A 14,122-nucleotide genomic window follows, 5' to 3' on the forward strand; every position below is an offset into this window, starting at 1 on the left:
CAATGAGGCCTACAAATAGAAGTGTTGGGTACCACTTCTCCATTTGAGGTTTCGTCCAAGGAAATGTGCCCTGGTATGTGAAATGAGAAGTCTCCAACAACACATGAGACATGCAAAATGATCCCACACGGATTACATGTATAGAACCATTCTTTTGGATCTACTTTTGTTTCACATACCTCACACCAAAATTGACTATCTTCCTTATTTTCACCGTAAGACAAGTAGAGAGGATGATCATCGTACCTTTGACTCATTACCTTTCTAGGCAAAGTAGCACACCGGAAGTCCAATCAAAACTCACACTCATCACAACATAACATACTCATGGCGGTATTTCCAACACATGCAGAGCATCTCGTATCCCCCATAAAACTGAAGAATTTGTAGTATAAAGGATGTGGATGGCTTTCATGAAGAAATGGTTCAAATATTGAACTGCAACGTATTAGGGATACAATATCCCACATTAGAAGTTGAGTATGATCTTAAGTAGTATATATAAGATATGGGTCTCTCCACTCATTGCCAATTGGTTTTGAGTTGGAAGCCCACAATCTAACATGGTATCAGAGCCCGGTCCGCACATACTCAACCTAATCCACAATCGGCCCAGCCCAATAGTTGGCCCGCCGATTCATGCCTGAACATACCGAGATTGATGCCTAAAGAAGCCATCATCTCGAGGGGGCGTATTAGGGATACAATATCCCACATTGTAAGTTGAGTAGGATCTTAAGTAGTATATATAAGATATGGGTCTCTCCACTCATTGCCAATTGGTTTTGAGTTGGAAGCCCACAATCTAACACAACGTACATCTAGAGTAGCATAACCAGACCTAAGTTCATACTTGAAACCGGTGAAAAGCTGGGAACAAGCAGAACAACGTTTTCTATATGTATCAGCTGTCTGTAGAGTGAACGGTATGTTGTTGGAGACATGCCTTATCTGTCTGGGAAGACTAGCACATGTTTCATGTAGAATAAAGTCGCATCGCTCACAACCATAATACGAATCGTCATTGATTTGGGAGACACAAGCGTCACAAAGTTTGCTTTCTTGGGTAGTCTTACCATCATTGTTGAGTCTTAAATTATGGCCATGGCTGAAATGCTTTATATGATTCTCATCTACCACTTCGAATGGCGCGAGTTCCTCTTCTTCTAGTGTTTCTTCTAGTTCTACTTTGTCCCACACATCATTTTTCGTTGCACATCTTGCATGAACAGCATATCTAGGACACTTTGAGCAAGAATAAGCCCCATAAAACCCATCTACTTTTTTACGACAAACTCCACATGTCCAATTCCCGTGTCCAAAATGACGAGTGTAAGAGATGCGATGATTGTGACGATTGATATTTATCAACCGGGGTAAATCAATACAATCCCGATGAATCATGAAATTGCATTGGAGACAAGCATTGCAAGTAAAATTGACAAGTCTTGGAACGAGGTGGAGGTTATGCTCATGTGTCGTTGGGCTCACAATGGAAACTGGCGGTGGGTTCGCCATACAATACTCCTTGCATATGGTGACATTACAAACATCGCAGTGATAAACTTGATCACAGTTGTAAGATCTCTTTTCAAACTTCTTCCCACAAAGAAGGCAATCCTCATGAGCATACCCTGGTGCTCCGTATTTGAACAACTTGAGGGGATGTTTGGGATGAGAAGTGTGGTACACGTCTGGAATGAGCCCGACACATTCCCAATGGAAGAATAGATTGCACAAGCGGCATTCATAAATTAGTTGCTGTTCTTCATTGATGTTGATATTCGTGTTGCACACTTTGCAATTGCGCTCTCCCTCTAGCAAGAATGTCTTTACGTTTTTGGAGAGTAGAAGTGGATGTTGATGCACTTTGGAATTGTCAATAGTAGTAGGTAGCAGTGAAGATGAGGATGAAGTTGAGGATGGAGATCTTCTTGCACAAACCAAATGCACGTAGAAGTTGCATATTGAACAATGATAACCAACTTTCAATACACCTGCACACAAACTACAACAAAACCGTCCACATTTGAGGTTGAGCTTGAGAGGATGTTTCCGATGGGAAGGGTGTTTGATCTCCGGTACAGACTCGACGCACTCCTTGTGGAAGAGAGTATTACAACCTAACTCATTGCAAATGTAGCCAGCATAAAAGTAACCGTAAACACCACATCCTTTACACGTATCCATACAAACTCGATCAAAGACGAACAAAGGATGCTCGTGAACCGGTAACTCTACTTTTTCCATGGCGGATTGAGTTCCAAAGCAGACAAATTAAAGCTCTCTACTCTTGTGATATCACAGTCGTCAAGAAAATGAGTTTTCTTCTTTTTTTTTTTCCTTCAGAAAATGAGTTTTCTTCTTTAGTTTGTTAAATGGGAACAAGATTAGTGATAAACAATTTAATCTCTTAATCAAAAAAAATATATATATATATATATATATTTATTTATTTTTAAGTTGAACACTCACCTCTTGAAATAAATTATTTGTCTACGCTAAAGATAAGAAGAAGCAACTGAGTCTGACGAGGTTCATCGATACGTCGTAGGTCTAGTTCATTTTAATACTCAAAACTGTCTACAGCCGTCTCTATGATTGTTATCCTTGGTTATTAAATATTTCAATCCTACGCAATTCCAAACAACTACCTCATAGTTTATTGTATCACGTAATCATCAAACTTGTGAATCCAATATTAGTGATAAGGTTTTATTTTTGACCGTATTAGAGGGGTTTCATCACTTTTATATTCATTATTCAACGTACGATTTTAAAAAATAAATAAACAATGATTGAGACCCGTCCGTTTACCTAGTCAGTGACTGTGACCAATGACCAACGATTAGTCGCAGTGATTTGTTCTCTTTGTTCGTTTGATAGTCGCTACTGTTAATCGATGTGCTGTTGTTTGACAGTCGCTAAATATATAGTTTTTTAATTTGAAATTATTAAGTTGTGAAAATATATAGTATTTGTGGATTTTGGAACATTTGGAGAAAAATATATATATAGAGATAATAACTCAAGTGCCTTGTTTAGTAATCCGACAATTCTCAAGGATCTCTAGAGTATGTACAATGGGCAGAGACTCTCACAGGAACAGGTTCACCCCTAGGGTGAATCTCTTCATTCATCCCCTTATAAAATAAGGAAATAAAATCTGTATACATTATTATAAAATTAAAAACTTAAACTACTCTTTAATAAACTCAAATCGACATATAATTTCGTTCTATTTGAAAATCTAAACCCTAACCATCTCATTTGTGAACCCAAACTGACATATAATTTCGTTCTACTTGTAAAATCTAAACCCTAACCATCTCATTTCTGAAACCAAACCAACATATAATTTCGTTCCAATTGTAAAATCTAAACCCTAACATCTCATTTGTGAATCCAAACCGACATATAATTTTTAACTAATTGTAAAATCTAAGCTCTAACTATCTCATTTGTGAACCCAAACCAACATATAATTCCGTTCTAATTGTAAAATTTAAACCCTAACCACCTCATTTCTAAACCCAATCCGACATATAATTTTATTTTAATTATAAAATCTAAACCCTAACCACTTTATTTGTAAACCCAAACCGACATATAATTTTGTTCTAATTTTAAAAATCTAAACCAAACCAATATTTATTTTTCTTTAATTAAAAGTATACAGAATTTGTTTCTTTAATTTATTTTGCTTTTTAATTTATTTTGATTTATTTTTTACATGAAATATTAGATGGAAGATTCTGATTGGCTGAAAGAAAGGAGGTGACAAAAAGGTTCATCTCTAGGAGTGAACTTAATTATTTCTCCTCTCATAGTCTCTCAATATATTATTTTAATATCTATTATTCTATTTCATTATTTATTTAAATTTTAAATAAAAAGTAAAAATTTCAACCAATTACATGTTGATACATGTGAAAGAGTCTCTCAAGAAGTTCTCAAATGTTCTCAAATGAGAATCGATCTTCATCTCTAGAGATCTCTCTTACCTTTTATTATTTTTTCTTTTTATATTGTTGAGAACACATATGGGAGACTATCACTGTATATGCCATTATAACAGTCATAACTCATAAAAACAACAATAGTAATAATAACCACCATTCTGGTTCAAAAATAAAAATAAACACCATTCAATGTGGTTATGAAGAAAATGGACTTTTTTTTTTTTTTTGGCTTTGACAAATCACATTGATAAACTAAGTAAAATAGTTTATAGATAAATCCATATATTTGAAATTATCACCAGGCAACTTGAAAAAGATTCTTCTACCGATGAGAAGAGAGAGACACAGCTAAGTCTGACCATGTTAATCGATCAATCTATATTAACATTTTTGAAGTACATTTTGGTTTACGCCCTTTAAGTTTTACTTATTTAATTTTTGTTTTACAATATTAATCCCTAAAACAATTCCATAAATAATATTGAAGAGAAACTCAAATACTAAACTTTCTTAAATTAACCAACATTTGTTACATTTATTGCCATAAAATCTTAACAACATCTATACATTCCGATTTTTCCAAAAACAATTCTACACATAAAAGTTTTCCAAAAGCACATTAAAATTTCATCAGCAAAATTTTATTTTGATTTCGGTGAGACGGGTTGGCATTAATGCCATATAGGAATTAAGTGAAATTGTTTTTTTTTTAAGCACTTTTAGATGTGTACCACGAGATAAATGTATTACTAGACTATACATATACTACACGGGTTAAAATCTTGAAAACACTACAAAAATCCTATACTTTGAATACTTATATCAAATACCTGTAAAATTTTATATTTTTAAAATCTAATAAATATTCATAACTATACAATCTAAAAATTAATAAAACAATAATCAAATAACAAATAAATACAATATAAATTTAAATTTTTAATATTAAAAATATTGTCCCGCGGTATACCGCGGGTTAAATCCTAGTTCCGAGTATAATTCATTAACAATACTCAATAATACTGTTATTAAAAATCATTGGGTCCTAATCATATGGTACTCTGCCCAACTATTACTTTAGTCTTATGATAAAACAAGTACTATTTGAATTATCTTCCACTTGTGCGAATCCTATGTTTGTGACGAATCTGTGTTACTGTGTTATATTAAATTGTTATATCTTTCTAGAATTTTTCTAGAGCAAACTCATCGTACAAAACCATGGATCATGTTGCTATGATGAAGCTATTTTGGTTTACGTAAGAGAAACGCATAAGTGCATAAACGCATAAATCTAACCTATGATTGTAAGAAAAAAACATATATATATATATATATATATATATATATATTGTTGCATTTGCAACTTCGGAGACTACTCATGGGGGTTCAGAATTATCTGTTACCAACATCAGTATTATCCTTTTCTCCTCCCTTTCTAATTTCCGTAAGATTTGAATCAGAGTAATTAAGATGGACGTACTGCAAAGGCATATGCTGATTCAAAGACGTGCATGAATTGATACTTTAACACTAATATTAAGTAATATATACATATATCAAACTTTAAATGTGCATTTTTAATCAGAAAAATATTTTTTTTATCATGAGAAAAAATCTTTAAAATTTTGTTTATTATTTAAAAATTTACTTTTATTTTTCTTCTACTAAATAATTGTAACTCTTAAAAATGATTGTTGTACCATTGAATATATGATATGTTTCTTTTCCATATCTCTAGTCATTTTTCTTACACATTATATGTTAAGATGATTATCGAATTTTATATTTATCCAATCTCTATTCACATTTTCATATGTTTGTGTTGTATATTTTTCTATATATATCACTTTTAGCATTTTAATATTCTTTTTAAAAAATCTTATAAAAACTATTGTTTTCCTTTGAAAAAGTGATAATATAAAGGTTAATAATTAATTTTACTTTTTAATGTTATTGCAAAATAAAAAATGTGAAATGCACAAATACAAGAAAATAAATTAATATGATGACATAGATGATGATATGAACTGAACACCCTAGATGGAAAGTGAACTTTTAATTTATATATAGATTATTGTTCCAATACTCGCGAGGGTTTACACATATTATAGAACAAAAGTAATGGCCATCAACTTGAAGAATATAAGGAAGCTTGCATCTTGAAGAACACCTGAAGCAATGAGGTCTACAAATAGAAGTGTTGGCTACCACTACTCCTTCTGAGATGTCGTCTAACGAAATGTGCCCTGGTATGTGATATGAGAAGTCTCCCACAACACACGAGACATGCAAAGTGATCCCACAAAGATTACATTCATAGGACCATTCCTTTGGATTTATTTTTGTTTCACATGCCTCACACCAAAGTTGACCATCTTCCTTAGTTTCACCGTAAGACAAGTAGAGAGGATGATCGTCGTACCTTTGATTCATTACCTTTCTAGGTAAAGTAGCACACCCGAAGTCCAACTGAAACTCACACTCATCACACCACAACGTACTTATGAAGACATGTGTTCTGTCACATGCAGAACATTTATTACCCCTCTTAGAACTAAAGACTTCGTAGTATAAAGGATGTGGATGGCTTTCATGGAGAAATGGTTCAGTTATTGAACTGCAACGTACATCTAGAGTGATACGACCAGATTTGTACTTGAAACCAGTGAAATACTGGTAACAAGCAAAACATCTTCTTCTATAAGTATCTGTTTGTAGAGTGAACGGTGTGTTGTCGGAGACATTCCTTATCTTTCTGGGAAGACTAGCACATGTCTCATGTAGAATAAAGTCGCATCGCTCACAATCATAAAACGATTCGTCATTGATTTGGGAGACACAAGCTTCACAAAGTTTGCTTTCGTGTATACTCTTACCAGCCTTGTTGAGTCTTAAATTATGGTCATGGCTGAAATGCTTTATCTGATTTTCATCTACCACTTCGAACGGTTCGATTTCCTCCTCTTCTGGTGTTCCTTCTAGTTCTACTTTTTCCCACACACCATTCCTCGTTGCGCATCTTGCATGAACAGCATAGCTAGGACACTTTGAGCAAGAATAAGCCCCATAAAACCCATCTACTTTTTTACGACAAACTCCACATGTCCAATTCCCGTGCCCAAGTTGACGAGTGTAAGAGATGCGATGATTATGACGATTGATATTTATCACGCAGGGTAAATCAATACAAGCTCGATGAATCATGAAATTGCATTGAAGACATAAATAAGGACTTCGATCACCTTTCGTCCCACAAGCATTGCAAGTAAAATTGACAAGTCTTGGAACAAGGTGGAGTTTATGCTCATGTGTCGTTGGGCTCACAACAGAAACTGGCGGTGGGTTTGCCATGCAAAACTCCTTGCATATGGTTACATTACAAACATCGCAGTGGTAAACTTGATCACAGTTGTAAGATCTTCGGTCAAACTTCTTCCCACAAAGAAGGCAATCTTCATCAGCGTACTCTGGTGCTCCGTATCTGAAAAACTTGAGCGGGTGTTTGGGATGTAAAGAGTGGTATACATCTGGGATGAGCCCGACACATTCCCAATGGAAGAGTACATTGCAAAAACGACATTCATAAAGTTTTTGTTCGTTGATGTTGATATCCGCATTGCAGACTTCACAATTGCGCTCTCCCTTCAGCAAGAACGTCTTTACCTTCTCAGAGAGTAGAAGTGGATGCTGATGCACTTTGGAATTGTCAGTAGTAGTAGGCAGCGAGGAGAATGTGGATGAAATTGAGGATGGAGATGGAGATCTTCTTGCACAAACCAAATGCACATTGAAGTCGCAAATTGAACAATAATAACCAACTTCCGATCTGTGTATACACACACTACAACAAAATTGTCCACAGTCCAGGCTAAGCTTGAGAGGATGTTCGGGATGGGAAGGGTGGTTGATCTCCGGTACAGACTCGACGCACTCCTTGTGGAAGAGAGTATTACAACCTAACTCATTGCAAATGTAGCCACCATAAAAATAACCGTAAACACCACATCCTTTACATGTGTCCATACAAACCCGATCAAAGACGAACAAAGGATGCTCGTGAACCGGTAACTCTACTTTTTCCATAGCGGATTGAGTTCCAAAGCAGACAAAACAAAGCTCTCAGCTCTCTTCTCTTCTCTTTGTGATAAGAAGATGAGTTTTTTTTTTTCTTTAGTTTGTTAAATGGGAACAAGATTATTGATATAACAATTTAAACTCTTAATTAAAAGGAATATATATATATATATAGATATACTCATATACATCTATTTAAGTTGAAATTATTCGTCTACACGAAAGATAAGAGACAACTGAGTCTGACGAGGTACATCGATACGTTGTCGGTCTAATTCATTTTAATACTCAACACTGTCAACAGCCGTCTCTATGATTGTTGTCTTGGTTATTAAATATTTCAATCCTACGCAATTCCTAACAACTACTTCATAGTTTAGTGATAATTAAGGTTTTATTTTTGACCGTACTAGTTTCATCACTTCTATATTCAACGTACTATTAAAGAAAACAATGATTGAGGTCACGTTCGTTTACCAGTATCAGTGACTGTGAGTCTGTGACCATTGACCAGTAACCAGCGGTTAGTAGCAGGGACTTGTTTTGTTGTTTGTTTGACATTCGCTGAGATTAGTCGATGTGGTTGACCGTCACTATTTCTTTTTAATTTGAAATTATAAAGTTATGAAAATTGATTTTTAAATTAATCATTTAAAATTTATGGATTTTATGTGTAAAAACTAATTACCTATTAAATAATCAATTTACTATTTTATTTTTATTTTATATTTTAAATTGATTTATAAAAATTAATAAATTTAAATTAACTTAGTTTTAGTTCTATTTGTTTCTTTTTTATATTGATTATTTTTTACTTTTTTTTAAGTGAATTTTTTTTAGTTGTAACATCCGCGAACCAAATTGTGGGTTTTGGGATGGGTGTCGATCGACACCAAGAGCACTGTCGATCGACACCAGCAATTTCTTGTTCGACCTGATTGATTTAAATCGTCGAATTCGAGCGATTTGATTTAAGTGGAATCCAAAACCGGGGTATTTATGTGAGAAGTCAACCTGAGGATTTCGGGAAAGCCACTTTTAGTCGTTTCAGAGAGAAAATAGAGAAAAAAGAGAGAAGAGAGTGTGTTCTTGGGAGATTTTGGAGATTCTAGGCTTGTTTGGTGAGATCTGTTCATGTGGAGTGGAGATCTGGTGCTAGGAACAAAGGAGAAGCCTTCCAAGGTGTTGGATTCGTTGCTGTGGGTCAGAAACTTCCTCCAAAGAGGTGAATGCATGACCATGGCTGATCTACGTTTGAGAATCCTTTTTTTTGCTTGATTATGGTTGTTTGTGGTGTTTTTCTTGTATGCTTGTGGTTGGATTGTGGTTCCCATGTGTTTCCAAGGGTTTTGGGTGAGTTTCAGATGATTTGGAAGAGATGGGAAATGATTCTTTGTCATTCGGCTTCGAGCAGAACGTGTCTGCGGAGACGGTGTCGATCGACACTGAGGGGCAGTATCGGTCGACACCAACTTGTCTAACGCTTGTGTTCCTGGTTTGTTGTGTTTGTTTGTTGTTTGTTAAACATTGATATCTCAGTTGTTTATGTGTATAGCCTAGTAGATGGGAGGATTGCCTCACTAAGTATTTGTGATAATACTTACGCATCTCAATTGTTGTTTGTGATGTGCAGGTATGTGACGTGGAATCATGGCAATGAGGAGGAGGATGATCTAGGGTCTCCTTTGCGTGTTGATGGTTATGTTATTGGAATCTTGGATAGAATTATGCTAGGTTGTTGGATAGACATTACGATAGTTATTGTATTGGTGTTATGTATTTGAGATGATTAATGTTATATGTTTCCGTTGTACATATTATTGGATGTTGGTATTGTTGTTGGTTTAATGTTGATTTGTGGGTTAGTTGGTTTAATTAAATATTATGAGAGGCTTGGTTAATTATATTATTATAAAAAAAAACGGGTCGGGTTGTTTCAGTTGTCGCTATTGTTTGTTTTTGCAGTTGTTGGAATCTAGCGACTGAACGCTAAAAATCACTAAACAAATTGAGGACTAGAAGTTTCGTCGTTGGTCCCTGCAATTGGTTGTTGGATTATTGTTAAATGAACAGTCTGGCAGTGTCAAACGAATATAGCTTGATTTTGTATTAGTCACTGTGAAGGTAAGAGGACTATATAAAACCAACAAAGTCCCATGATCTTTTCGTTGGTAGTTGAGTAGTGAAAATAATATGACGCACAGTATGAAATAATTTATGTTGTAATTGAAAAGAGATCATGTGAAATCAAAAAAAACAAGTCCAGAATTTAAACAAAACGACAAACAAATTTGTGGATTTTGGAACATTTGGAAAAAAAGAAAAAAATGTATATATATATATATATATATAAACAACACATAGTCACTTTTACTGCCATTGGTTACAAAGAGATAATGTGCATTATTAGTTATCCGACAATTCCCAAAGATCTTTATAACAGTAAAAAGAACAATAGTAATAATAAACACCATTCTCGGAAGAACGAAGAATATGAGGGAACTTGCATCTAGAGTTACACATGTTGCAAAGTGGTCTACAAATAGAAGTGTTCGATACCACTCTGTATGAGTCTCCTACCATTGAAATGGGTCCTGGCATTTGATAGGAGAGGTATCCCACAACGCATGAAACATGCAAAGTGACCCTACAAACATCGCATGTATAGAACCATATCTTTGCGTCTACCTTTTTTCACACACATCACACCAGTAATCGCCATCCACATTGTTGTCATTATATGACAAGTAAAGAGGAAGATCATCATACCTTTGCTTCATAACTTCCCTTGGGAATGTAGCGCACATGAAATCCAAGCTAAATTCACACTCATCACAACATAACATATCCCTGAACATGTGTGGTTGATAACTTGTAGTTGTGTCGCAAGCATCACACTTAGAGTTGCATATCGACTTGTAGTATAAAGGATGCGGATGACTTTCGTGGGAAAATGGTTCAAATATTGAACCGCATCGTACATCCATAACTTGATCATCACGAGCTATATACGCAAAACCAGTGAAATATTGGAGACAAAGAGTACACTCTTTTCTTTGGCAGAAAGAAACCTTGCTATCACTTATCTGTAGAGTAAAGGTATATCGCACAAAACATGCCTTTTCTTCCTAGACATAACAGCACATGATTGATGTACAATGAAACTGCATTGCTCACAACTATAGAATGGATCAGTATTGATCTGGAAGACGCATGCTTCACAGAGCTTGCTTTCGTGGAGAATCCTACCATTCTTGTTGAGTATTAAATCATGATCATGACTCATGTGCTTTATTGTGTTCTCGTCAATCACTTCAAATGGTGGAATTTCTTTTTCTTCGGGTGTTCCTTCTAGTTCAACCATATCCCATACATCTTTTCTAGTTGCACATAACGAATGAACAACATAATTGGGACATTTCGAGCAAGAGTAAGCCTCGTAAAACCCATCCACCATTTTATGACAAACTTCGCATTTTCAATTCCCATGTCCGAGATGCCAAGTGTATGAGACTTGATGATCATGACGGTTGATGTTTATGATGCGGGGTAAGTCGATACACTTCCGATGAATCATAAAATTGCATTGAAGACAAAAATAAGGGCTTCGGTCGCCTTTGATCCCACAAGCATTGCAGGTAAAATCGAGAATTCTTGGAACGAGGTGAAGTTGATGCTCGTGGGTCATCAGACTAACAACAACAACAAGTGGTGGGGGGTTTCCATCACATGACATGCATATGCTTACGTTACAAACATCACAGTGGTAAAGCTCAACTTTTTGGTGTTGATGTAACTTCTTCATTTCTCTGTTAAAGAGTTCATCCTGAAACTTTATCCCACAAAGAAGGCATTTATTGTCGGCGTAACTGGGAGCTCCAAGTTTAAAATTCTTGAGAGGGTGTTTGGGATGGGAACTGTGGTTTGCATCTGGAGCAAGAAGGACCTCAAGGCAAGTCGAATGAATGTATAGATTGCACTGACGAAAATCGTAATAAAGTTTTTTACCATCAAGGCGAATTAGAAACTTACACTCTCTACAATCGAAAAATCCCGAAAGCCCTGATACTTTGGAAGGTTCAAGTGGATGTTCATGCACCTTATGATTCTCAATAGCAGAGATCTGATTCTCAATAGAAGAGATCTGTGCACAAACCAAATGCAAACTGAAGTCACATATTGAACAAGAATAACCAAGCCACACGTATTTTTTACAAACAGAACATGTATTATAGCCAGGAGTTTCCATGAAAAGCTTGAGAGGATGCTCAGGGTGGGCATGTGGCTGATCTCGGGTTTTGAGTCAGCGTACTCCTTATGGAACATCGTAACAAAGGATGGTTGTGAATGTAGAATGTATATATGTAAAAGTCACAAGAGTCATTAGTATAACCCTAGAGTCTCCTATATTTCCTATATATAATGTAATCACCTAAGCTAATAATATCATTCAAGCCTTATATCTTATATGGTATCAGAGCACCCGATACCTAACCCTAAAAATATTTTTCTTTTTCTCGCTGCCTCCGATGTCGACATCTTCTGGTGAAACCATTGCCGTGTCCGACTCCCAAAATCTTCTTACCATCAACATGACAAATGTCACAAAGCTTACAGGCACCAACTTCTTGATGTGGAGTCATCAAGTCCGTGCCCTCCTTGATGGTTACGATCTTACCGGATATCTCGACAACACAGTCGAGGTTCCCTCGCTCACACGCACCGTTGCTGGTGTTACGTCTGACAATCCCGACTACAAGATCTGGAAACGTCAAGACCGTATCATTTACAGCGCTCTCCTAGGCGCCATTGCCGTGTCTGTTCAGCCACTTCTCTCCACCACCACGACGTCTGCTGAGATCTGGAGTACACTCTCCTCAATCTATGCGGCTTCGAGTCGTGCACATGTCCAACAATTGAAGCAACAGATCCAAGTTTAAAACAAAGGTGACAAATCCGTTGAAGAGTATTTTCAAGGCCTCACGACAAGATTTGATAAGCTGGATCACTTGGGGAAGCCGATGGAGCTTGATGATCAGATCGAGAAGATTCTCAAGGGCCTTCCTGAGGAATATCGTCATGTTGTTGATCAACTTGAAGGTCGTGAACGCACCCCGTCGCTACCTGAGGTATTTGAGAAACTTCTTCATCATGAAGTTACGTTGAAAAATCTGGTTGTTTCCTCTCCCTCGCTTCCTGCAACAGCAAATGCGGTTCAAGTTCGTGGTCACCACAACCGTGGTCAGTCACGTTCTCATCCCCGTTCGAACCAAACTTGGCAACAACAACAGTTTCAACAGCGCCATCACAACTCCGCTCAGCGTGGTTATCAAGGTTGCTGTCAGATTTGTGGTGTCCACGGTCACAGTGCTCGTCGCTGCTCTCAGTTTCAACTCGCCGGTGGTAACTACAACATGGGAGCTCCCGCTTCGTCGTCTCCTATTCAATGGCAGCCTCGAGCGAACTTGGCTACCGCCAATCCTTGGCTTCTTGACTCGGGAGCGATGCATCATCTCACAACGGACTTGAGCAATCTTTCCCTCACCATTGCTGACGATATCGGACTTACTATCTCACATACGGGTTCATCATTTCTCCCTAATTCCATTAAACCTTTGAATTCAAATAATGTCCTTTACGTACTAAATATTGCTAAAAACCTGATCTCTATATACCGATTGTGCAATGATAATCAAGTGTCTGTGCATCTCTATCCGGCTCATTTTCAGGTGAAGGATCTCAAAACGGGGGTCCGGTTGCTGCAAGGGAGAACAAAGAATGAGTTGTACGAGTGGCCGGTCGGAACATCCACATCACCAATTTCCATGTTCGCTACACCCACTTCCAAAGCCTCTTTACCATCATGGCATTCCAGACTTGGCCACCCTTCTCCTCCAATTTTAAACTCTATTATTTCTCAGTTTTCATTACCTTGTTCTGAATCAACAAATAAACAGTTTCCTTGCTCTCATTGTCTTATCAATAAAAACCATAAACTTCCATTTTATACAAACACAATCTCTTCTACATATCCTCTTCAATATCTCTATTCTGATGTCTGGATGTCATCCATTCTCTCCCAT

The 14,122-nt window shown here is 36.5% G+C and overlaps 4 protein-coding genes and 1 pseudogene across 4 annotated transcripts; 2 read left to right on the forward strand and 3 right to left on the reverse strand.

Annotated features, from left to right (window-relative positions):
- On the reverse strand, nt 14–2,357 carry LOC104715343. Its single transcript, XM_019230184.1, has one exon. It carries the CDS (start codon nt 2,248–2,250, stop codon nt 736–738), a length of 1,515 nt encoding a protein of 504 aa, XP_019085729.1. The 5' UTR covers nt 2,251–2,357; the 3' UTR covers nt 14–735.
- LOC104711143 lies at nt 6,009–8,178 on the reverse strand. Its single transcript, XM_010427823.1, has one exon. It carries the CDS (start codon nt 8,046–8,048, stop codon nt 6,021–6,023), a length of 2,028 nt encoding a protein of 675 aa, XP_010426125.1. The 5' UTR covers nt 8,049–8,178; the 3' UTR covers nt 6,009–6,020.
- LOC109126434 lies at nt 10,446–12,288 on the reverse strand (annotated as a pseudogene).
- Nucleotides 12,569–12,979, forward strand: LOC104715344. Its single transcript, XM_010432758.1, has one exon. The coding sequence runs from the start codon at nt 12,569–12,571 to the stop codon at nt 12,977–12,979; it is 411 nt and encodes a 136-aa protein (XP_010431060.1).
- On the forward strand, nt 13,061–13,821 carry LOC104715345. Its single transcript, XM_010432759.1, has 2 exons — nt 13,061–13,622; nt 13,769–13,821. The coding sequence occupies exons 1-2, from the start codon at nt 13,061–13,063 to the stop codon at nt 13,819–13,821; spliced, it is 615 nt and encodes a 204-aa protein (XP_010431061.1).

This window comes from Camelina sativa, chromosome 9, assembly GCF_000633955.1.
Source record: "Camelina sativa cultivar DH55 chromosome 9, Cs, whole genome shotgun sequence".
Classification (NCBI taxonomy): Eukaryota; Viridiplantae; Streptophyta; class Magnoliopsida; order Brassicales; family Brassicaceae; genus Camelina; species Camelina sativa.

Coding starts and splice junctions, on each gene's coding strand:
- LOC104715343 (XM_019230184.1), bottom strand. CDS start 2,250: ATGGAAAAAGTAGAGTTACCGGTTCACGAGCATCCTTTGTTCGTCTTT.
- LOC104711143 (XM_010427823.1), bottom strand. CDS start 8,048: ATGGAAAAAGTAGAGTTACCGGTTCACGAGCATCCTTTGTTCGTCTTT.
- LOC104715344 (XM_010432758.1), top strand. CDS start 12,569: ATGTCGACATCTTCTGGTGAAACCATTGCCGTGTCCGACTCCCAAAAT.
- LOC104715345 (XM_010432759.1), top strand. CDS start 13,061: ATGGAGCTTGATGATCAGATCGAGAAGATTCTCAAGGGCCTTCCTGAG. Junction 13,623..13,768: donor ACTTACTATCTCACATACGG/GTTCATCATTTC, acceptor GCTCATTTTCAG/GTGAAGGATCTCAAAACGGG.